Genomic DNA, 23,858 nt, shown 5'->3' with positions numbered 1-23,858 from the left:
GAGAGCCAGCTATTCCCCACGCGGGAGGAGTGAAAACGGAACCGCGACAACAAGAAACCAACGCCCACTCCGAATCCGCAGCCCGGTGGGCTTCGCTCGCTGACCCCACCCGCCCCTGCCCAGGACCGCGACCTCTCGGCCTGGCTAGCGGTAGCGACCAAAAGGCGACTTCCTGCACCTCGGGAAACCGAGAGGTGAAAAAGCAGAGTCTGGCAGTGCCAGCAACAGCGCAGCCGCCCGCCCGCGCTTCTTCGCCCGGCCTCGCAGGTTCCCCCCACTACACCGCCGCGGTGATTTACGTCTCCCACTTCCGGGAAGTGCGCGTCCCGGCGCCCGGAAGTGCGTCATCTCCCCGCGCCGGCCGCCGCACGCCGTGCGCCCCGTCGCGTAGCGCTCGGGTTCTCTTGCTGTGCTGCTCAAGTGCTGGAGGAGCTGGGACTGCGGCAGGTGCCGTCGCTTCTTGGTGCAGCCATGCAGGTCTCCAGCCTCAACGAGGTGAAGATTTACAGTCTCAGCTGCGGCAAGTCCCTTCCCGAGGTGAGTCCGTCCAGTTCCCTCACTCCGGAGCTCCTGGGGGCACTCCTCGCCCACCAGCCGCCGCTCTCCTTGGCCCTGGCCTTGGCCCTGGCCTTGGGCCTGGCTTAGCGGGGCCTCTACTCCCCCCCGATTCGTGGAGGCCCAGGGGCGAGTGGCTGTGAGCTAGGGGTCTCGTCGGCCCTGGTAAACAAGGGCGCTACTGTCACCGCATCAGAACCTGGACCGGGAGGTGATCAGGGTCGAAGAGCTTTGTTGGAATTTTTGTGAGGTTCACCAGAACAGAGGGTCTCGTCCCTTGGGCTTGTGAGCATGTCCACAGCCATTCCCACGCCGAGCAGCAAAACGTGGGCAGATGGGTTGACAGAACTCTCTTCCCCTATTTGAATGTTCTCCCGGTTTTCATATCCGTTCGTTTTTGTTGAGCTCCTATTATGAGCGAGGTCCTAGGGTCACAACGGTGGACAAGGGAGATCCAGACTTTGCACCTGTAGCATTTATGGACAATGTATTCGAATCTTGCTGAACTTGATTCCATGGTGTTAAAACGTCGAAGTCAGAAAGGCCTGGACAAATCGGTAGTACTTCTTCAGTCTTTTCATGTTTGAAGTATTCAGCGAAGCTCTCGCCAGGGGAAAGATGACTTATCCAGGGTCACACAGTAGGCTTTGAAGCTTGGTTTTTAGTTCTTATAAGTGGTAGTTAAGCCTCTGTTCAAGCATTTCCAGGGAGAGAAAACTTTGTGGACGCTCATTTCCTTTCGCAGGTCTCCATTCTTAGGAGGGTGAAAATTTACAGCCTTAGCTCAAAATTCTCAAGACTCTGCACTTGTTAGAAAGTGGTTTCAAAATGTACCACTTGATAACATGCCACTATTGGGTGGAGTCTGGCCTTTGGAAAACAAAATAAAGGTAGCTCTACTTCAACGGAGCTCTTCTTCAGTGTATCCGTAACCACTGAGAAATTTGGAACCAATGGTTTAACTGATTCCTCATCTTCCAGTTGTTCTTAACATAGGTGATCTTTCTCATTTTGTTTTTTCATTTTGCTCATTTGTTGAGAGTTAGTATGTGCAGAGATTTCCATTTTTGTTTGTTTGCTTTTCTGTCCTGGGAATTGAACTTAGGACCATGCTGGGCAAGTGGCAAGCTCTCTATTGTTGGGCCACATCTCTAGACAAGGCAGCTCTAAGTGTTTGGGTACATGGTGAACGTGTTAGATAAAGTTCCCTGTTGGGGAAAAGGATAATGAACAAATGAGCAAATGAGAAAACAATTTCAGATGATAAAAAGTGCTTTTAGTGATGAATGGTTGGGAGTGGGGAAGTCTTATTTTTGATATTGAAAGTTTGAAGTTCTAATAAGTATCAAGTGGAACCTTGAGTAGTAAATAGTAGTGTACATTCTAGCTCTACCTCCTTCAAATGTAAGAGTAAATAGGGTCTTCCCCCAACCCCTTTCCAGCAAGAGAGAGGCACCTATGCAGTGAGAGTGAGGCAACCAGCCTTCCCAGAGCTTGCTTGCTTTTGGGGTGCAGAAGGGGGTGGGGCTAGGTTTCTGATTACATTATTTGGTAAGGTGCTTTTTTTTTTTTTTTTTTTACTGGGGATGCTCTACCAGCCCTTTTTATTTTTTGTTTTAAGACAAGGGTTTTTTCCTAAGTCACCCACACTTGGAACTTGTGATCCTCTTTCCTCAGCCTCCTGAGTACCTAGGATGGCAGGCATGCACTACCACACGTAGTACAATTCTTTATTAGGTATAACTTTATAGAATATTGAGAGGATGGCTTAATTTAGTGAAAGCTTTTGGTTCTTTCATGAACTTTAGAAACATTTTTAGGCTTCTTTTTTCTTGTCCCATGATGACTCCTTTTCCTGTGTGCTGTCAGCTTTTATATAGAAACTCCTGAATGAACTTTTCTTCCTTCCCATCTTCACTGTGTGGAGAATTCCTGGCCTTCCAGGTCCCAGACCCCCATGTAGAAGGATATCTCAGTCTTCACCTCTTTGCCCCACACTCATTTGCTCAAAAGGATGAGCCCTATGATTCTATGAATTTTTGCCTTTGTAAGCAAAACTTCTAAGAAAATTGTATTCTAGTGTACGGTGGTGGGGGGCACCTTAGTAATATACCTTTGTTCTGCTTATGATAAATTGATGTGAAAGAACACATTGAATGCCCCAAAATGTACTCAACAGAACCTTTAATTACAATGTTACTGCCTAAAGTAAAATCAGAATAATACAATCACTGGCATAAATCTGTGTCAGTCCACTAAGAAGATGGGAGGGAGCTCTGGCTCAAAATCAGGCTCTTCAAAGTGTTATCTTGTTCCTCATGTAGACAACTGCCTCAGGTGTCACTTAGGGACTTGAGTGGTGAATCTGCATAACCAGAGAGTCCTGAAGATTATCGTGTCATAGAATAGGGGATGTACATTGACTTGTGCTTTTAGAGGAGACATATGTTTATTTTTCTTTTGCTTTTCTTTCACTTCTTTATGGCAGGGTTTCTTCACCGATATTGACATATGGACATTTTGAGCTGGTCAGTTCTTTGTTCCTGGAGCCTGTCTTATGCATTTATCATAGGATGTTTGGCATTGTTCTGGTCTCGACCTGCTGCATGCCAGGAGGATAAACCCCCACCCCAGTTGTGACAACTATATTTTCAGGAATTGCCAAATGCCTTTTGGGGAACAGAACTGCCCTGGTCAGGAGCCATTGCTTTAAGATAATCATAATTGACAAGTGCTTCCTCTTGTCACCCAGTTAGGCAACAGAATTGTGCTGCTTGCTAGGCTGGGGTATAGAACAAAACCTGGTATCAGTGAGTATGACTGTAAAATTACCATTTATTTATTATCCAGTCAGCTATTTGGCCAGTTATTTATCTGCTTTATTCTTTATGAAAAAAGAGATATTTCAGACTTTCTACTTTTATGTAAAATTTTCACTTAAATAGATGCAGTTATTCCATATATGAGTTACATATTTGAGGCTTACTATTTTCCCTTATATTGTTTAGATGAGTTAGTTTTCTTTCATATGAAACATAGGAGTTTGAGAAACTCATTGTCTAATGTATGTAAGCATATACAAGAAAAAATCCACAACATCTCTTCACAGTAGTAGTATTAGGATCACAGAATATTTTCATCTTATGTAGAAGTATATATTCCTATCAGGTTTGAATTTTCTAATGTATTACTACTTTTGTAAGCAGAAAACAATTTAGGTGAATTTGTTTTAAAATACAATCTCTTTATTTTCTTTAAGTGGTTGTCTGATAGGAAAAAGAGAGCACTGCAGAAGAAAGATGTTGGTGAGTATTGTCTCTTTCTGCTTCAGTGACGTTAGTGATCCGTATTATAAAGCTCTGGCTCGCCTGTTGTAAGTAAGGAGTTACAAAATACAAAGGGACTACTATAGTGGAAAATAAACACTTTTGCCTTTTTCTTTTTAAGAAGCTTTTTGTTGTGGTTGATATGTTCCTGGGAGGTGTGGGATTTGATTTTATTCTACTTAAAAACTAATAAATTAACCTCTTACTTCCTGGGTCAGAGATAGAGACTTTATTACTTAGAGCACAGCAAGTCCAGTGAGTGTCAGCATACTCATGATAATTTCCACTAGAGTCCCACGGGGATATTCAGCACCATGCAGATGGGTGCTCCCTAGACAGTGGATTTGCGTTGCAGCTAAGGCGCCTTCAGCTGGGAAGACCACTGCTTTTATAGCAGTCAATAAGGAAGCCTGCTCTTTGTCTAAAAGGGACATATAATTGCATCTGTCAGGGTTTCCAGCTGTATAAATAACCCTGAAAAATGGTCTAGATATAAGAGTGGCAGTGCCTTGCAGTCTTGCCACAATCAGCAAGATGTATGAGAACTCGAGGCCCAAGGAGGACCTCTTTGAACATTCCAACAATTTTTTTTTTTTTTTTTGAGGGGTACTAGGGATTGAATTCAGGGGCACTTGACCACTGAGCTGCATCTCCAGCCCTATTTTGAATTTTATTTAGAGACCATCTCACTGAGTTGCTTAGTGCTCACTTTTGCTGATCCTCCTGCCTCCTGAGTCACTTTGTGCCACTGTGCTCAGCGACATTCCAACATTTGTTTTGTTTTCCAGTATATCAGAATCTTTTTAAGTTAAATCTATTTGTTTTTTAAATAAAAAGCATTTTTCTTTCTGAATGAAAGAATTATACACATAGAGTGTATGAACATAAATAGAAGATTTGGATTCTTTTGTAATATAATTTTTTCCCTACATTTTTTATTGGTACGTCATAATTATATGTATTAATGGGAAGATTTTGATTCTTTAACTTGATGACAGCAGAGAAAAATCAGAATGTAAGATTTCTGATTATGAAATCAGAAATTGGTGGACAGATTTTCTTTACATTTTTCTCTATTACATTTTGTCATGGATAAAAAATTTATCTTTCCTTGTTTTTTCTTTCTTTCTTTTTTTTTTTTTTTTTTTTTGGTACTAGGAATTGAACCCAGGGGTGCTTAACTACGGAACCACATCCACAGCCCTTTTAATTTTTTATTTTGAGACAGGGTCTCTCTGAGTTGCTAGGGCCTTGCTGAGTTGCTGAGGCTGGCTTTGCACTTGTAAGCCTCCTACCTTATCCTCCTAAACCTGGGATTACAGGTGTGTGCCACTATACCTGGCTTCCCTTATATTTCATTTAAAATTGAGTGTATAAAAATCAAAGATTAATGGGTTTCTGGATGTGGGGTAAAGATCACAAGGTAAGAGTAGGTTTTATATAATACTAAAGTTAGAAAATTAAAATTTTAATTCAAAAGATAACAAAAATAACTGCTATAATACTTACAGATTTTGATTTTATCTAATTCTCCCATTCCCTTGTTCTCTTGTGTAACAAAATGGATTCATGGGACTGGGGTTGTGGCTCAGTGGTAGAACTCTTGCCTAGCATATGTGAGGCACCGGGTTCGATTCTTAGCACCACATAAAAAATAAAGTTATGTAAAAAAAAAAAAAAAAATAAACTGGTTATTTTTTCTCTCTCTTTGTAGATGTCCGTAGGAGAATTGAACTTATTCAGGATTTTGAAATGCCTACTGTGTGTACCACTATTAAGGTGTCAAAAGATGGACAGTATATTTTAGCAACTGGTAAGCATCTTTTTGGTTATGATTTACATACATTTCATAGCATGAAATGCTGTGGTGGAAAGGTCACTTTTTTTTACCCTAACATTTTATTGTAAAAAAGTTCAGACATAAAGAAATATTGAAAAAAATTGTACTATGAGCACCCAGTTATTTACTGCCTAGATTCTGCAATTAATAGTAGACTATTTATAGTAATAATTAAATAAATCGTTTACTATTTGCTGTCTCACCTATTTATTTCTCTTTCTGTGCATCCATCAATCCCTCTTGTTTTTGTTGTTGTTGTTGTATTGGGGATTGAACCCAGGGGTTCTGTACCCTGCTCATCTCGCCCTTTTTCTGAGACAGGGTCTTGCTAACTTACCCAGATTGGCCTTGAACTTGTGATTTTCCTGTCAGCCTCCCAAGTAACAGGTTACAGGTGTGTGCCACTGTGCCTGGCTCTATCTTGTTTTTTGTTGCATTTCAGAGCAAGTAGTAAGTATTGGCTTACTTCACCTGTATGTACCTTAGCGTGTATGTCATTAACTAGAAATGCATGGAGGTTTTGTATGTGTGCGTGCTTGGTATAGTACAGGAGGTTGAGCTCAAGGCCTTGTTATGCTAGGCAGGTGCTCTAACACTGAGCTGCATTTCCAGCCTTGCATATGTCTAGGTTTACAATTTGTTGAGCTTTGACAAATGGACATAACCTGCGTAACCCAGAATTGTTCTTGGGAATGAGGGGGAAAAAACAGGAAATAGAAGGACTGCTTTTATTTATGTTTATCTTTTTTGTCACATATTTTGTGATGGTCAAAGTAAAACATGTAAACCTTGTAAATGATAAAAAAATAAAAAGCAAAAACAAAACCAAAACAAACAATATGGGAATGAAGGCCCCGCATATATTCAGTCTTCCATATGGCCCTTCAGACACTCAAATGTACAGATCTTTTTAAATGGTCATCATATAACAGTGGGCTCCAAGTATATTTACTGTTTTTTCAACTTCTGTTTATTTATTTATTTTTTGACAGTACTAAGGATGGAACCCAGGCCCTTGTGTATGGTAGGCATACACTTTGCCAGCTGAGCTGTATCATTAGCCCTGAACTTTTCTTTTTTAAAATGAAATCTTAGGCTTTCTTGTGGTATTGAGGATTTAACCTAGGGACTCTCTACTGCCAAGGTATACCCCCAGCCTTTGTGTGTGTGTGTGTGTGTGTGTGTGTGTGTGTGTTACTGGGGATTGAACCCAAGGCCTTCTGTGTGCAAGGCAAACACTCTACCAACTGAACTATGTCCCTGAAATCTTAGGTGTTGATTCATGCCAAAAAACAAAACTATCTCATTTTTTTTTTTTTTTAAGATTTTTTGTTTCAAAAACCAACTTTTTTCCTCTCATTGCCAATGTGATAAATTTATACAGAACACAAACTTACAGAAATACATAGCATAAAATGTGAAAGTCGTCAGAATTGCACTGCTCAGAGATAGACCATCATTATGAAGTCAGTACTTATTCCTCCACCTTTTCCTGCACAGAGTACTACCACCACCGGCGTTCAGTTCTACAGAATGGAGTGCCTCTTCTGTGGCACTCCCTTCTGTTTTCTCCCTCTGCAGGACGTGTCATTTTCCACCCCAGGGGTTACAGGTCTGTTCCTCTCTTTATGAGGTGCATAATGTTCCTTTGTGTAGATTTGCCACCGTTTGTTTAAGCATTTTCCTGTCAGGTGACATTTCATTTGCTTTCAGTTTCTAGCCAGTATAAATAGTGCACCATCAACTGCTCTTCCTATCTTTGGTACATTCTTGAGGATGTTTCTTTAGATCCAGTTTGTGTAAGTTGAAATGTAGTTTCAAGGTGCATAGACATGACATATCCTACAGGTATTGCCCGATTGTCCTCTGAAGAAATTGTGTCAGTTACACTGTTCAGCAGCAGTATGTCAGACCACTCCCACCAGCACAGATCTTTTTCATCTTTGCCATTGGGGTGGACAAAAACGGCTTCATGGTCTCAGTCTACTTTCATTAGCTCTTCCTGAGGTCTTTTATTTGTAATTCATTTTCCATGACTTGCTTCTTTGTCCTTTGCTCATTTCCCTCTTGGACTGCTTTTAAGTTAGTTCCTTTTGTTTGATTTGGTCACAATGAATACTGCCTACCTCTGAACAAAAGGTATCCTCACTAGTTCTACAGGATATTGACTATGAAAAGTCTATCTTTAGGTTTTACATCACTTTAATTTTTTTTTATAGGAACATATAAACCCCGGGTTCGGTGTTATGACACCTATCAGTTATCCTTGAAGTTTGAAAGGTGTTTAGATTCCGAAGGTGAGTAAGATAATAACTTTGAGTTTGTAAAAATAACTTTTGATATTTGTCTACTTTTCTGCCTTTCAAAATGGAAATGGGGTGTTGTGCTAGTTAGTTTTTGTCACTGTGACCAAAGTACTTGAGAAGAACAATTTAGAAGAGGGAAAGTTCATTTTGGTTCCTGGTTCAGTGGTTGGCCATTGCTCTGGGCCCTGGGCAAGTCAGGACATCACTGTGGAAGAGCATGGTGAAGTGCTACCTATCTCATGGTGACCAGAAAGCAGAGAGAAAGTGGGGAAGGGGCCTCAGGGAAGATGCACCCTTCCAGGGCACACCCCCAGTGACTCACCTCCTCCAGCCACGCCCAGTTAGTCCATTAAAACTAGCTTGGGCCCATCAACCCACAACTCTCATAATCCAATCATTTCACCTCTGACAGTTCTGCATTCACACAGGAACTTTTGGGGGACACCTCGTATCTAAACCACAACAGTTGTATATTAGTTTTCTATTGTTATGTATCAAATTAGTACAAACACGGTGGTTTAAAGATCCATTTAGCAGCTTGCTGTTCTGTAAGTCAGTAAGTCCTTCCAGGCTCTGCTGTGTCCTGTGTTCAGAGCTGAATCAGGGTGCCGGCCAGCTGTGCTCTTGTTTGTAGGACTGAACATAAGACTGTGCTTCCAGACTCACTCAGGTTGTTGGCAGACTTCAGTTTGTTGTGGTTGTAGGACTGGGGATCCCATTTCTTGCTGTCAGCTGGCTATGTTGGCTTGTTAAAGCTGTCTGCATGCCTTGTCCCGTGGTCACTGCCACATTTAAGCCAGCAGCAGCTCATTAGATCCTTCTAGTGCTTTGCATCTTTCTGACTTTCCCTTCACTACCAGCAAAAGGAAACTGTTTCTATAGGCTCATATGATTATAAATCTCCCCTTTGATATATAAGGTAACATTTCAGAGGAGTGGTGTCTCAGCAAGTCACAGGGTCCTCCCACACTCGCAGAGGAGCAAGGATTGTACTAGAGTAAAGGTCACTGAGAGTCATTCTCAGGTTCTGCCAAGCATGGAAGGCACATTAAAATGGGGAAGTTCAACTTTTATTAGCTGGCCCTGTGTTGGGGATTAAGGGAAAAGGAGTTAATGGGAGGTTACTAAGGGCCTCACTAAATTGCTGAAGCTGGCCTTGAACTTGTGATCCTCCTGCCTCAGCCTCCCTAGTTGCTGGGATTACAGGTGTGTACCACCACACCCGCGGGAGTTTCCTTAGAATTACAAGCCCATTCTAACTTGTCTCACCCTTGGCCTTTTGAAAACTAGAACCTCTGTGTGCCACTAGTACAGTGGTTTTCATTCTTTACTTTTATTTAGCAGATAAACTATGAATAGGTAAAGAGTTACTGTTATCCTTTTTTTTTAAATATTTTTAGTTGTAGATGGGCACACTACCTTTATAGTCGGGAGCTGAGCGCCCCCTAGCTTTGAGAGATGGAAATGTGGAGACTGGCTTCCCTAACTGGGAAGCAGGAGGATCCCCATCTCCCCTCAGCAGAGGAGCAAAGCTTTGGAGTGGGCTGCCTTCTTGTTCCTTTGAAATATTACCCCTTAATCTTTTTTGGGATAGAGTGTTCCATGGAATCTCCCCTTGTGTGCCCCCTATATAAGAATAAAGAATCCAGGTGGCTCTCTGTCTTTCCAAAGGACCCCTAAGGTCGAGAGCTGTCACTGGATCCAAAAAAAGGATATTTTCTGTCTGTGTGTAATTATTTTCGTGCCAACTCAAATTCACCTTGAGTGACCCTGACTGATTTAAATAAAAGTGTCGTGGCACTTTATTTATTTATTTTTATGTGGTGCTGAGGATTGAACTCAGTGCTTCACATATGCTAGGCAAGTGCTCTACCATAAGCTACAATCCCAGCTCTGTTATCATTTTTTAATCAATATTTAAAATGTTTTTAAACATATATTGGAAAGTTTTAAAAATTATTTTGAACATCTGGGTAAAATACTGACAAAATTTAGGAGTCATATTTTGTGGATTTGCTTCGTTCTATAAAAATCTAGATGGTTTATATTGAATTTTCCATTTGTCATTTTGGGGGCAACATGGCAGTTTTATTCTTTTATGGGTTAAACAGTATTTCTGTATAATTTCTGCGTTGAATTAGAATCTTTGCCTCAAGATTTTTTTTTTTTTTTAAATGTTGATTGATAATTGCATTTTTCCCCCTATTTCTTCTTTTTCAGTTGTCACCTTTGATATTTTATCAGATGACTATTCAAAGGTATGTTTGACAGCATGGATTTGTGCTGATTATATTAAAGGAATGAGTGAGTGGAATTTATAAGGATAAATATATTCAATTTTCAGTTGTTAAAGAAGATTGTGTATTAGTAGATAACCTATCTTTTTTCTCTTAATATGTTTGTAGTTTGGTGCATGTGTGATATGTAGTATTTTTTAGGACAACTGAGGTAGAGATGACTTTTGGCCTAATTTAGCTTTCCATTGATGAGACTTTATCTCCATTTTTAAGAATTGGAAGCAGTCATTTTTTTTAGACCATCTTATGTACTAGATTTGTAATTCTGATTTTTGAACTTAGGTTTGTTGCCAGGTTGTTTTTGCTCTCTGATTCATAAGAGTGAATTAGCACTGTTGTACATTTCATTTTCTTGACCCAGCAAGTGGTTGTGGTGTCTTCTGGTACAATTCAGAACACAACTAAACAGATTTATTTGTTTGCTTTTCTTTATGCTGTTGGTCCATCTTTCAATTCTTATGGTCATTTTCTACAATTAGAAAATGTTAATAAAGTCTTTATTCAATTTAAAGTGAAAAATTTTTATGAAACATCATGATGTCCCATTAATATCTATAATTTTTATGTACCAGCTAAAATAAATGTATTAAAATAAAAGCATTATTTAGTGATGTTAAATGGCATTGTGAGGAATGGCTGGGGGTGCAGTTCAATAGTAGAGCACTTTCCTACTGTGTGCAAGGCCCTGAATTCAATCCCAGCACCATTAAAAAAAAGTCGACTTGAAGGAAAATTGAATTTTCTTAGCTGACATGCTTCATGCTAGGGGAGCGCTGTACTGCTGATCCACAATCCCAGCCCCTGATATGGTTCGTGTATTGTCTTTAGTTCTGAGAACTGTGAGTTTTCGGTTTATTCTTTTATCTGTGGTAGCTTTTATCATGTATTTTGGGGACATACAATTTTAAAATATATATTTTTTAATATTGACAAATTTGCAATTAAATGCTATCTGTAGGGTTTTCAGTTACCTTTGTAGTATAATTAAAATTAAATTAAATGAGTTTATCAAACTGTGTGATCGTGTGGGATTATTAGAATGTGTTCTTCAGTGAAGCAGAAAGGTGCTCTTGCGACTAGTGTACACCACTCCACATTAGAATGTGCTGGAGCCACGTCAGCGAAAGGCATTTGTCTTAGTTCTGTTGGTTAGAAGGAAAGGCTCTCAGAGACGATGCTGAGGTGCAGGAAGGCATCAGGAAACAGAGAAGGGTTGTGATTCTTTTTCTTAAGTTTTTTTTTTTAATAGATATTTTTAGTTGTTAATGGGCCTTTATTTTTTTTTACTTATTTATGTGTGGTGCTGAAGATCAAACCAAGTCCCTTTTACATGCAAGGCAAGTGCTCTGCCACTGAGTTATAGCCCCAGCCCAGGGTTGTGATTCTTAATTCCACTGGAGTGTGTGGGATGTCTGTGTGTTTAGAGAGAGCAAGTGTGAGAGCGATCAGTTTTTTTTTTTTTTTTTCCCCCTTGCTTTGGTGATGATGAAATAAAAACTCTATGTAGAAACCTAAGTAAAGTGATTTTCTTTTATTTTCAGATTGTCTTCTTACATAATGATAGATATATTGAATTTCATTCACAATCAGGTTTTTACTACAAAACCAGAATACCAAAGTTCGGGAGAGATTTCTCTTATCACTATCCATCCTGTGATTTGTACTTTGTTGGTGCAAGGTATTGGATCTACTCACTCTTTTTCTTTTTCCTTTTCACTTCACAAACAATTTCTCTTATTAAATTTCCTGTATAGTTTCTCTGTTTAAATAACCTTAACAGATAAAGTGATACATGGTTATTATTTTAAAGAAAAAAATCTTTGTGGGGTGTGGTGGGTACATGCCAGTAATCATCCTAGCTGCTTGGGAGGTTGAGGCAGGAGGATTACATGTTCAAAGTGGGCCTCAGCAATTTAGCGAGGCCCTAAGTACCTTAGTGAGACACTGTCTCAAAATAAAAAGGGCTGGGGATGTGACTCAGTGATTAAGTACCCCTGGGTTCAATCCCCAGTACCAAAAAAAGAAAACAGAAACCAAGGAATAAGCCAAAAATAAGTCTACTAGTTACACACTGGTGCGTTTTGTGTATAAGAGGTATCGTAACGTTTTAATACCTGTTGTTCTGCTTTTAAAATATTCTAACATTAAAAGTGTTTATGGTAGTTTTATGTTACAGTGGGTAAAGCAGGAAATGCTGGTAGGAAATATAAGCCTGTTCAATATAGCCCAGTTGCCACAATGTACAAGATACATATTTGTTTATTTTACATATTGTTTATTTTACTCTGTTTCCCAGATTTCTCTTTATTTTTCCAAACTTGTAGTTCCTGCTTTAAGTTTTATTCAGTATCAGTAATGTATTTCTCTCTGAACCATTTTGTAATTGAGGTCATATGTGGTTATGGACTCTAGTTAAAAAACATTGGGAGCAGCTTTACACAAGAGTAATACATGATCCCTGCTTTTAAGTTGCTTTATGTTTCAAGGAGACTAAATCATTTAGGATGTCACCCTTGACTTCTGTTGCCTATTCTCTAAATACAGAGAGCTATATCTGCAACCTAGTAGGATAATTTTGTTGGTGAGGTCCATTTCTTAGCCCTGTTATATAGTATTCTAAAACTTCTTATCCTCAAGTGTCACCTTTTTATAAATATAAAAGAAAATTCAGGGGCTGAGGTTGTAGCTCAGCAATAGAGTACTCGCCTAACATATGTAAGGCCTTGAGTTCAGTCCTCAGCACTACATATAAATAAATAAAGGTATTGTGTCCAACTAAAAAGATATTAAAAAAGAAAATTCCTATCCCTTATAGAAAATTTTGAAAATGTAAAAAAAAAGTATAAAAAAAGAAAATTCATCCATAATTACATGACCCAGAGGAAACCTTTGCTAGTATTTTGTTGTATTTCCTTCTAATCTTTTATTTTATATTAGATATATTATATATACCTTTGAATCTTGCATTTTCTGTGTTATTTGTAAATAGTCTAATTACTTCATGATATTTCCTCAACAAATAGTTTAACTTACCTTTATACATTACGGGTTTGTAAATAAGATGAATATATTTTAGATCTGAAATAAATCTTTTTATCAGTTTTGCAAAGGAAAGTGATGAGTTATGATGATGATAATTAATCATGCATATATTTTATAAGTGATATGTGTATGTAGTTCTGAAATTTACATTTATTTAAATAAAAGTTTATTGTAGTTTGCCATATTTTTAGCTTTCTTCATTTCTTTGCAGCTCTGAAGTTTACAGATTAAATTTAGAACAAGGACGATATCTGAATCCTCTACAAACTAATGCTGCGTGAGTATTGTTTGAAGTGATGCTATATTTATTTTGACCAGGAGATGGTGCTAGGTGCTCAAGTTTTTAATCAGATAACCTGTATTATATTTAAGTAGACTTTGTTCCACTTAGTTTAAATTTTTTTTTCTTAAACAAAACCTTCACTAAGAGACCTGGTGATTTCTTTAAAAATTTCAATTCTCACTTTAAAACTTCCCCAGCCTTGAAAGGACTCAGCTTAGGGCTGGGGATATGGCTCATTGGCTTCCTACTTGGGTCACATGCATGAAGCCCTGAATTAATCCCCCAAGCTCAACAACAGCAAAACAAACAGAAACATTCAGCTTGATATTTTTATTTGCAGTGTTAAGTTTTCATTTATGATTTGGTTTTGTTCCACATTTTCTCACTTGGAAATTTTTGATTATTGTGTAATTTTTTAATTTTTTATTTTTTATGTTATCAGCAGACATTTGAGATTTAAAATTTTTTCCTTTTATCATACACTATAAGCTACACTTACATTTTATTCAAAGAGAAATTCTTTAGGAATGAACTTATTGTTATCATCTTATTGAATAATAAATAACCATGAGAATGAAAACACCACATACCAGGCATTATTCTGCCATTTTACTTATATCGGCTCATTTTAAACTGACATCAGATATTGTAGTAGGTCCCAGTGTCTTCACTTTACAGAGAGAGCAGCCTAGTATCAGAGGAGTTAGTGGTTTGCCCAAGGCCAGATAGTGAGTTCAGGATAGGAGCTGGATTGTTTCTCATTTGTGTGAAGAAAGAACTTGTTGAATTTGTCTTATTGCTTTGAGAATATTTTTAAAGGTTAGAAGAGCATACAGTGATTTATGAAAACAAGTAAACTTGTTCCACGTTGGCCTGAATTGCTTTTCTTTCTGCGGTACAGAGGATTGAACCTAGGGCTCTCTACCAGTGAGCTACATATCCAGCCCTTTTTATTTTTTATTTTGAGACAGGCTTGCTAAATTTTCCAGGCTGTCTTTGAACCAGCTATCCTGATGCTTCAACCTCCCAAGTTGCTGGGATTATAGGCATTGCTGGAATTATAGTCATGTGCCACCATGCCTGGTGTGCTTTTATTTTCTTTTTTAAAAAAGCTTATAGCTTCACAATGCATTATTGCATAACAAAACGTTACCTGTTCTTTAGTTTCATGATTTCCTGTTTATTATAATAAAAGCTGGTGTATTGTGTGTCTTCATACTATGTATATTGCTGAACACTTTGCAGTCACTTTCATTTAGTCCTCACAACAATCCAGTGAGGTAGGTGAAATATCTACTTGATAGAGACTGAAAATGAGGCTTAGATCAGCATTGCTGTAGTGATAGCCTGTATTCCTGAGACTTGCCTTGGAAGAAAGCAGAATAACCCTTTCTTTTCTAGATGGTGGAATAGTGTTTCAGAAGGAAAGCCTGTCTTGTCTGTCACAGGGTAAACAGGGTGTTACCTGTTACCTTGGGGACTGGAAGCTCTGGTGGCTGCTAGCCCAGGCTTAATTCCTTCATTTTTCACTTGCAGGTGATGAGAGAATATGCACATCTTCTGTCTCCTTGGAATTTGTATTAAATGTTTATTTTGAAAGCTTATTGAATACCTATTTTCTCAAAAATAGATGCTAACTGGTATTTTCTTCCTTGTTGCTTTACTGTTTTAGGGAGAACAATGTTTGTGACATAAATTCAGTGCATGGCTTGTTTGCCACAGGAACAATTGAGGTAAGCATGTGCTGACCTTATTTCTTTTTCCATTTCTCCTTTTTTTTTTTCCTTCTGTTCTAGTCATACATGACAGAGGAATGCATTTCAATTCATTGTAAACAAATGGAGCATAACTTTTCATTTCTCGTTGTACACAGTGTAGAGTTGCACGATATGTGTGGTCATACATGTACCTAGCGTAGTGATGTTCATCTCATTCAACCATCTTTCCTGCCCCCATATCCCTTCTCTTTGCCCAATCACTGACTTTATTTCTTTCAGTATTTGTTTCACATTTGATTGTGAATGGAATTTTTATTTAAAGACAGTTGCTTGATTCCCCAGAGCAGGATGATAATGAGGTAATGGCCCTGGTTTGCTGTTTGCATATTACATTGACCTTTGTACACAGAGACATGGCTACTCCACAACTGCTGACTGTGCTGGTCGTGCATGCATCAGAGTGGGCACCACAGAGACTGTTCTGGGTACTTGAGGGAAGGTATAGATAGCTAAGTCCAACCTGCCACTGCCCTGGGATTGCTGGCCCAAGAGGAGCACTGCAGGCAAACACGCTGGTTTTTATGGGAGGCAATATTTTTTGGAATCTCAACTCTCATTTATTAGATGGCTTCATGTCTGTGAATTAGTTGTTTTTCCTAAGACTGAGTTTCTTCATTGCTGAGACAGTAATACAGTCACAAGCTGCTTAATGACATTTGTGTCAATGATGGACTCTATGGGCTATGCCCAGCGATGCTGTAGCTGTCTTTGTGTTAGTACAAACTATAATGTTTATATAAGGATAAAATTGCCCAGTGATGTGGGTCTCAGATTGTATCCCCATCATTAAGCAATATGTGACTGTACTTACCTTAGCAACTCTTCAGAAGTGTGGATGATATTCATATGAAATAACCTATATAAAAACAACATAAACTAGAAAAGTATATAGAATGGTGTCATGTGTTATATAGAAGCATTCAACAAATATCAAACACACACTGTACTTTTAAACTACAGTAACTTTGAATCAGGGTGCTTCATGTTTGTCAAGAATTTTTCTAGATATCTGGGCATGGTGGTGCACACCTGTAATCTCAGTGACTTGGGAGACTGAGGCAGGAGGATTGCAAGTTTGAGGCCAGCCTGAGCAACTTAGTAGTAAATAGGACTTGGATGTAACTCAGTGGCAGAGTGCTCCTAGTTTCAATTCAATTCCCTGTACTGGGGGATATATATATATATATATATATATGTATGTATGTATGTATGTATGTATGTATGTATGTATATATGTATGTATATATTTCCCCCCACCCCGAGATTTGCATTTTTTCATTGGGATAATGAGAAATACTCAGAGTTTAAAAAGATGCACATATACCAGAGGTACATAACAAAAAATGTATTCTTGTATACCTTCCAGATACTAAATCCCATAATAGAGATAACTTATGACCAATTTTTTCCTTAATTAAAAAAGGAAATCAGCTCATGAAATAATTATTTAAACAGTACTAAAAAGGGCATAAGGTAAAAAGTTAAATTTTTATTTCCCATGAGATAATCAGTGTTAATAAATCCTATTTTGAATGTGTTTAAAATTCTTGTAGTAGTAACTTTCATTTAAAATTGGTTTTCATTTGTGTAGGGTCGAGTGGAGTGCTGGGACCCAAGAACTCGAAATAGAGTTGGCCTGTTAGACTGTGCGTTAAATAGTGTCACAGCAGATTCAGAGTGAGTAGAAGTTAATTTGTGATATAATTAATATGAACCTTCTGATTTAAGCAAACGTATCAATATGAAATTACAATAAATTGCTACAGTATTAAACTCTTTAGGGAAAAATTGTAGTGACTGTAATTGTTTTACATAAAAATGCTCTCATGTAAAAGCTGATTAAGTGGTTGATTCAGATACAATTTCTTTTTTGCTCCTTTCCTTCCTTCTGCCTTCCATTCCCTTTCTTTTTTTCTTTCTTTTCAGTTCTAGGGATTGAATCCAGGGCCTTGCACATAGTAGGCAAGTGTCCTGAGTGTCCTCGGGCCTTTAAAAAATTTTTTGATGGTGTTGTTCAAGTTGTCCATGCTGACTTCGATCATGTGATCCTCAGCTTTTGGAGTAGCTGAGATTCCAGGCATGCACCACTGTGCCCAGCCAAATAGAATTCCTTTCTCAAATACTACACAGACGTCTTAGTTCTGTGGAATTTGTTAGCGTATTATAGAGATTTATATTCTGATTCTACTGTATGACCAAGGACGCACTACTCTAGTTAACAGGCAAAAAGATGTGCTTTGAATGCTAAGGTGAAGGAAAGCAAGTTTTTAATTTTTTCTTGCTCGTATTTGTCTAATTCCTACACTAAACACATTTAGAAGAGGAGTACATAGTTGGAGTTAAAAACCTCTAACACAAAAGAATAGAGACTTGAATTAAATAAGAAGAAAAAGCGCTTGTTTCTTCCCACTCATCAGAGTGGCAGTAGTGTCGTCCTGTGCATGTGTGAACTCTTGTAGAGGATATTCTTGGGCAAATCCTTAACATGGGATTTGTTGCCACAGTCAGTTGAGAAATTGCCTTTTCTCTGGGCTCTAGTGCCTTTACCAGTTCATCCTCATTTCAGTTCAGTAAGATTTTAGATATGTTTTATAGTCATATAATATGGAATGTGGGGTGTTTGATGACTCCAGGATATAAAGACTGTGAACTCTCTGAATTATTACAAAATTTTGTGCACTTTCCTTTTTTGGGGTGGAGAGGGAGGGAAGAATTTATATATTTATTTATTTTTTAAATCAGTTCATGTGAAACATCTTTGACCTAAGGGAAAAAAAAATTAAGAATCACAAAGTTAGGAAGATGTGTCTTTCTAATATGTATTTCTTCTCTATGTGAGAAATAAAGAATAATTTTTTTCACCTTTTTTATTATGAGATTTAAAGTGAGCATAGAAACATTTTTTTTTTGTCCTGATTTTTATTGTCTTATTAAAGCAAACAAACAACTTCATTAATTTTGGTGTGGTATACAAAATATTAAGTAATTTTAAATTGGAAAATTCATTCCTATATTTACTAATAGAATAAATCAGTGTAAAATGCACATTAATATTTTATCATACAGGCATGAAAGAAAGCAAATCAGAAACCTGCTTATTTTTGGAAGGTAAAAAAATTGATTATAACTTAAAGATCTTTACGTACTCCCTAGAAAGCAGAGACTAATTTTCTCTCACTCTTAAATATTGACTATTCCTTGAGGTAGAATAGAGGCTTGGGTTCTGGAATAAGTTCTGTTGTCGATTGTTACATCTAGGAAAAAGTATATAGAAAGACAGGTTGTTGTAGTCTGTCTTAAGACTGTTCCTTCTTTTAATGTAGTGACTGCAATGGAGGTAACATTATAGAGAATCTAAGGAAGAGATGTGAAAAAAAAAAAAAAATCTTGCTGGGCAGTGGTGGTGGTGCACATGTGTAATCCCAGCGAATCAGGAGGCTGAGGCAGGAAGATTACAAGTTTGGCCAACCTGGGTGACTTGGCAAGACCCTGTCTCAAAATAAAATCATAAGGGGTGGGGGATGGATTGGGGATATAACTCTGGGGTGGAACGCTTGCCTAGCATGTGCAAGACCCTGGGGTTCAATTCCTGTAACAAATATATTTTGTTAACTGTGGTCTTTAGAAACAAGAGGGTATTTATTCTATTTATTTAAAAAATAGAATATTGGAGCTCCAGTGGCGCAATCGGTTAGCGCGCGGTACTTATAAAAAATAGAATATTGATTCACAAACATTTTTTACTGGCTTCTTTTGTCTTAGAGATAGGGTATTTTTAGCTGTCATGATGGAGTTTTTTTTTTTTTTAAATAAATGTTATTTTAAAATTTATTCTTAGTGAAAAAAAATTATTAAAAAGTTCTAGAAATACAAAAAGGAAAGTAAAAATGACCTGTGTATATGTAGGAAGATATCTTTAAGTAACCAGACCACTGTTGCTATCAGCTGGGTGTTTATAATTTGGTAATTATTTTCTGAGGGAAAATATCTAGAATCTGAAATATCCTGAGTTTAACAGCATATTTTTAAGCCATTTGATATGTTGCTAAATTGTCTTTACAGAAAACCTAGTATCCATTTAAATGTCTGCTCACTTGCTCATAGTGTACACTCTCCCATCTCCTCAGCCCAGGGCGTCCACCATAGCGCAGTTACTAACATCTCTCTCTCTTTTTTTTGAGATGGGTTTTTATATGTTGTCCAGGTTGGCCTCAAATTTCTAGGCTCTAGCAATCCTCTTGCCTCAGTCTCCTTAGTAGCTGGGACTACAGGTATGGCTGCCACAGCTTGCTTTCTTGTTACTAATTTTAAAGTGTTAGAAAGAACCAGAGGATATTGATTAAATAAAGCTTGGTAGAAATAATAGCAAATACATAGTACAGGGCATTATTCTAAGTTCCTTCTGTATAGAACAATAGTTTTTTGATCTAGTTGCTGTTATTGTATTTACAGATGAAAAGCATCCATCAGTGGCATGTTTACTGTTCAGCCTTTTAAGAATTGTTTCAGAAGCATACTTTATTAACAGGAAAGGATGCTTCAAGTATATGGTGCAGTGGGAAAGTAAATCACGGTTGCCTGTAGAATTTTTTCACATTCGTGTAAGAAGAACAATGAACATGTATGTGTACAGCCAGAAGAAAAAATCTGGAGGTATACGAAAATGTTAAAAGTAGTTTTCTTACTGATTCAGTTTTAGGTGTTTTTATTTTTGTTTTTTAACTGCTTGATTTTATTTTTTTCCTACAAATCTTGTAAGCCACCATTTCCATTATTTAACAAGTTCTGGAAGGTAGAGTCTATACAGAAAGAAAGAAAAAAGTGTAAATATGCATGGGGCGGCAGGAGATCATTATTTGCAGGAGAAATTGTTGTCTGCCTGAGAAGCCCAACAGAATCAACTGAAAACCTGTGAGAATTAATTAAGATAAATAAATTGGTTACAAAGTAAGTGAACAAAGATCAGTGACTTTGGTGTTCATCAGCAATATCCTGTTTTATATAATGGACCAAAGTTCTCATTCACCACAAAAATTGCAAAGTACAATAATTCTGTAGTACTTTTTATGAAGACAATGGCAAAATTTTAATAAGAAACAAAGTTTGAGTAAGTGGAAAAAAAATGTATCAGTGTGCTAAAGAATTTTCCAAGGTTCACTTTGAAGAGGAGGCAAAGCCTCAGGCTTCCTTCTGATAGCTACTTCCGTGGCGGTTCCAGGCTGAGGCTCTGGGTGGCAGAAGAGGCAAAGCTGTTGCTCAGTGCCAGCAGCCTGGTGGACCTGGGCCAAGGACATTCAGACATGGAAAGCAGGAATGCTTGTCCATTTCTGAGTCATGTCCGTCACTATTTGCACTTGGATCATTGCTTTTTGTGCAGAAATTCCCGGTTGGTGGGTAAGAAGCGCATTCTAGAGATGTCTTTGATACTCTTAGAGATCCTAGGGTCCTTATTTGGAGATACTCTTTTGTTTTACCTGGATGTAGCAAATTATGAAATGAAAATGTGTATACCCAAGTCCAAAAATAAAATTGTTTTCTCCTTAAGTAAAAACAGATTTTTTTCTGAGAATACCTTATCATGGTTTAAATAAAATGGAAGGTAAATATAGATTGCATTTGTATGTAAAATGTATTTCAAATTTTAATTATAAAAGTGTGGCTGCACTTATCCTCCAAACAAAAGGCTAGAAAGTCCCCATTAGAATTTTTTTTGGTACTGAGATTGAACTTGGAGGTACTCTTATCACTGAATTCCGTCCCCGTCCCTTTTTATTTTTTTGATTCAGGGTCTGGGTAAGTTTCTAACGCTGGCCTTGAACTTACTATCCTTTTGCCTCAGCCTCCTGAGTTGCTGGGGTTATAGGTGTGCACCACTGTACCCAGCTCCCTATTAGATTTGAAGTGAAGTTTAGCAATGACTTTGTTACTTAGAATGAGGTTTGACAGTATATTCATGGAACATGAATATTTTGCCTTTCAGGATAAACAGTTTACCAACCATCTCTGCTTTGAAATTTAATGGTGCTTTGACCATGGCAGTTGGAACATCTACAGGGCAGGTAAATAATGTTTAAGTTGAAATGTCATATGGAAGTTGGTCTTTCAGAAGCATGTGTCAGGAGAATCATACTGTGGGAACACAGAATGGGACATTAAAGTTTGGCCTGAGTGGTGAGGATACTCCAGAATGCTGGATTCTTCTAATACCTGAGGAAAGCTTGACTTAACCAAGCATGATGCACATGTTTGTAATTCCAGCTACTCAGGAGACTGAGGCAGGAGGATCACAAGTCTTCCCTTAGTGAGACCCCATCTCAAAAACTTAAAAGGGATGTGGGGTTTTGTGCATGTATGATTTTGTCAAAATGAACCCAGCTAGTATGTACAAACAATGCTCTAATTAAAAAAAGAAAAAGCGGGGGGGAAGGAGGTTGGTGGGGTGTGGTTCACTGGTAGAATACTTGTCTACCATGCATGAGACCCCGAGTTTAATCCCCAATACTACAAAACAAAACAAAAGAAGAAATATTTCCCCTGTGCGTTGTCTGAGTACTGTGGAGTTAGAGATAACAGTGGGGTGGGCACAGGCACTTCCCCCCATATTCTTCTGTTGGTGCGTTGTAATTGTACATAATGTTGGAATTTGCTGTCCCATGCATGTCTGTCAGAACCTGCACACAATGTAACACTGTAATTTGGCCAGGAGGGCCCAGGGGTTTTCTTGGTAGGGGTTTGGAATGGCATTTTCCAGAGAGTGTGGAACAGAGATCTGTGGTCAAGAAATGGAAATACGGAATTTTGCCCTGCTCCTATTCTTGGAAATTCATAGTGGGTTTAAACACATGTCAAAGAACCTGAGAATTCCTGCAAACAGGAAATGTGGTCAGGAGATACTTTCAAGATTTGTGTATGCAAGGGACCTTTTGGTCACATAGCACTGTTAGCCATATCCCTTGCAGTGAGACCCTCAGAACCTCCATTAGCAGGGCTATTCTGAGGTCTGACTTTCCTTGAAGGCAGAGCCCACATGCTTGGAAGTTTTCTTTAAGTCCATGAGAGACCTGAAACCCACCTTTATTTAATAGATACTGCCTCTATTATTCTGTGCTAGAGGGGGCCTGTCACCCAGGACTGAGATTCTACCTTCCCTAGGCCCCCTTGCCTCTAACAACAAGGGTTAGAAGAGATTTCCCTGCTACCGAAGTTGTGCCATGCTGTCACTGTCGGCCTTAACCTCCCTGGCCTGTTTCATTATGTCTTTCATTCACACATCAATTGCGATAGCAGCAATTGGACATAGTAGGCCCTCAGTGTGTATATTTGTTGAATTAACAAATGAAAAAAATAATTATGGACTTCCAGTTATTTCTTTCTTAGTATAGATCAGGAGTTTTCAAGCTTAGTGTATGTAAAAATGACTCTCAGTTTTGAATTCATAAACTATACATTCTAAGGGTAATTTAAAAGACTTTACTAGATTATTGCTGGTAATGTTAGGACTCTGAGTAAGGGTGTTGATTGTGTTCATGAAAAGGTAATGAAACAAACAAATGGCTATCATTCTAATTCCATATGTTTCTTTCTAAGGTAAATGGTTTAGTTTGTTGCAACAGAAGTAACTTGTTTTTTTTCTTTCAGGTTTTATTATATGATCTTCGCTCTGATAAGCCACTGCTAGTTAAAGATCACCAGTATGGTCTACCCATTAAGTCAGTTCATTTCCAGGAGTCATTAGATCTGATTTTGTCTGCAGACTCTCGAATTATCAAAATGTGGAATAAGAACTCAGTATGTATTTTTTTGTTGGAATTACTCTCGTTTTTATTTGTGTGTGTTCCCAATGCTCTTGTGCTCCCATTGCCTCTTTTGAATGATGTGGGTTCCTGAGCAGGAGATTATGAGGATCCGCGCGGGAGCCCTAGGAGGAGGCCAGGTGCTTATGTGATGTCTGTGCTTAAGAGAGGCAGTCGTGCTTGCACCTTCTCCTGAGGTTTTCCAGGGTTGCTAGTCCTGGGGTGCATTTTTGATGTTGAGTTAGGTGGATAGAAAGCCATTGTTTTAAAAAGTCTATACCTGAGATCCTAAGCCTTTGTCACCACCCAAGGAAGGTTCTTCATGGACCATGAGTTATCTTTCCATGTCAGTGTTATTGTAAATCCCAGTTTTATTCGTTTCCCACCTTGAATAGGTGGATTTTTAGAGGCGGCACCTTTATAACGATTTCTAACAATATTTTTCTTAAAAAATAATATTTTCTCTTGAATATTTTGATATCCCTTCCCTCGGTTCTTAGTGTTATTTAAAAAATAATAAAATCCAGCATTACTGGCTTTAACCCCCTTTTGCTTTTTTCATTTTATTTATTTATTTAATTTTATTTAAAAAAATATTTTTAGTTATAGGTGGACACAATATCTTTGTTTTATTTTTA

At 38.1% G+C, this 23,858-nt stretch overlaps 1 protein-coding gene across 1 annotated transcript in view; it reads left to right on the top strand.

Annotated features, from left to right (window-relative positions):
- The first annotated feature begins 371 nt into the window (after positions 1–371).
- Positions 372–23,858, top strand: part of Nol10 (nucleolar protein 10) — an 80,416-nt gene continuing 56,929 nt past the window's right edge. The window contains exons 1-11 of the mRNA XM_027937875.2: positions 372–537; positions 3,815–3,860; positions 5,596–5,694; positions 7,941–8,018; positions 10,248–10,285; positions 11,866–12,002; positions 13,578–13,643; positions 15,322–15,382; positions 17,019–17,104; positions 21,408–21,486; positions 23,066–23,215. Coding sequence (XP_027793676.2) covers positions 472–537; positions 3,815–3,860; positions 5,596–5,694; positions 7,941–8,018; positions 10,248–10,285; positions 11,866–12,002; positions 13,578–13,643; positions 15,322–15,382; positions 17,019–17,104; positions 21,408–21,486; positions 23,066–23,215 — 906 coding nt within the window. The 5' untranslated portion in view covers positions 372–471. The remainder of the gene's footprint in view (positions 538–3,814; positions 3,861–5,595; positions 5,695–7,940; positions 8,019–10,247; positions 10,286–11,865; positions 12,003–13,577; positions 13,644–15,321; positions 15,383–17,018; positions 17,105–21,407; positions 21,487–23,065; positions 23,216–23,858) is intronic.

The sequence above is a fragment of the Marmota flaviventris genome, chromosome 14 (assembly GCF_047511675.1).
Source record: "Marmota flaviventris isolate mMarFla1 chromosome 14, mMarFla1.hap1, whole genome shotgun sequence".
Classification (NCBI taxonomy): Eukaryota; Metazoa; Chordata; class Mammalia; order Rodentia; family Sciuridae; genus Marmota; species Marmota flaviventris.
This window is presented reverse-complemented; position numbering and strand designations above follow the sequence as displayed.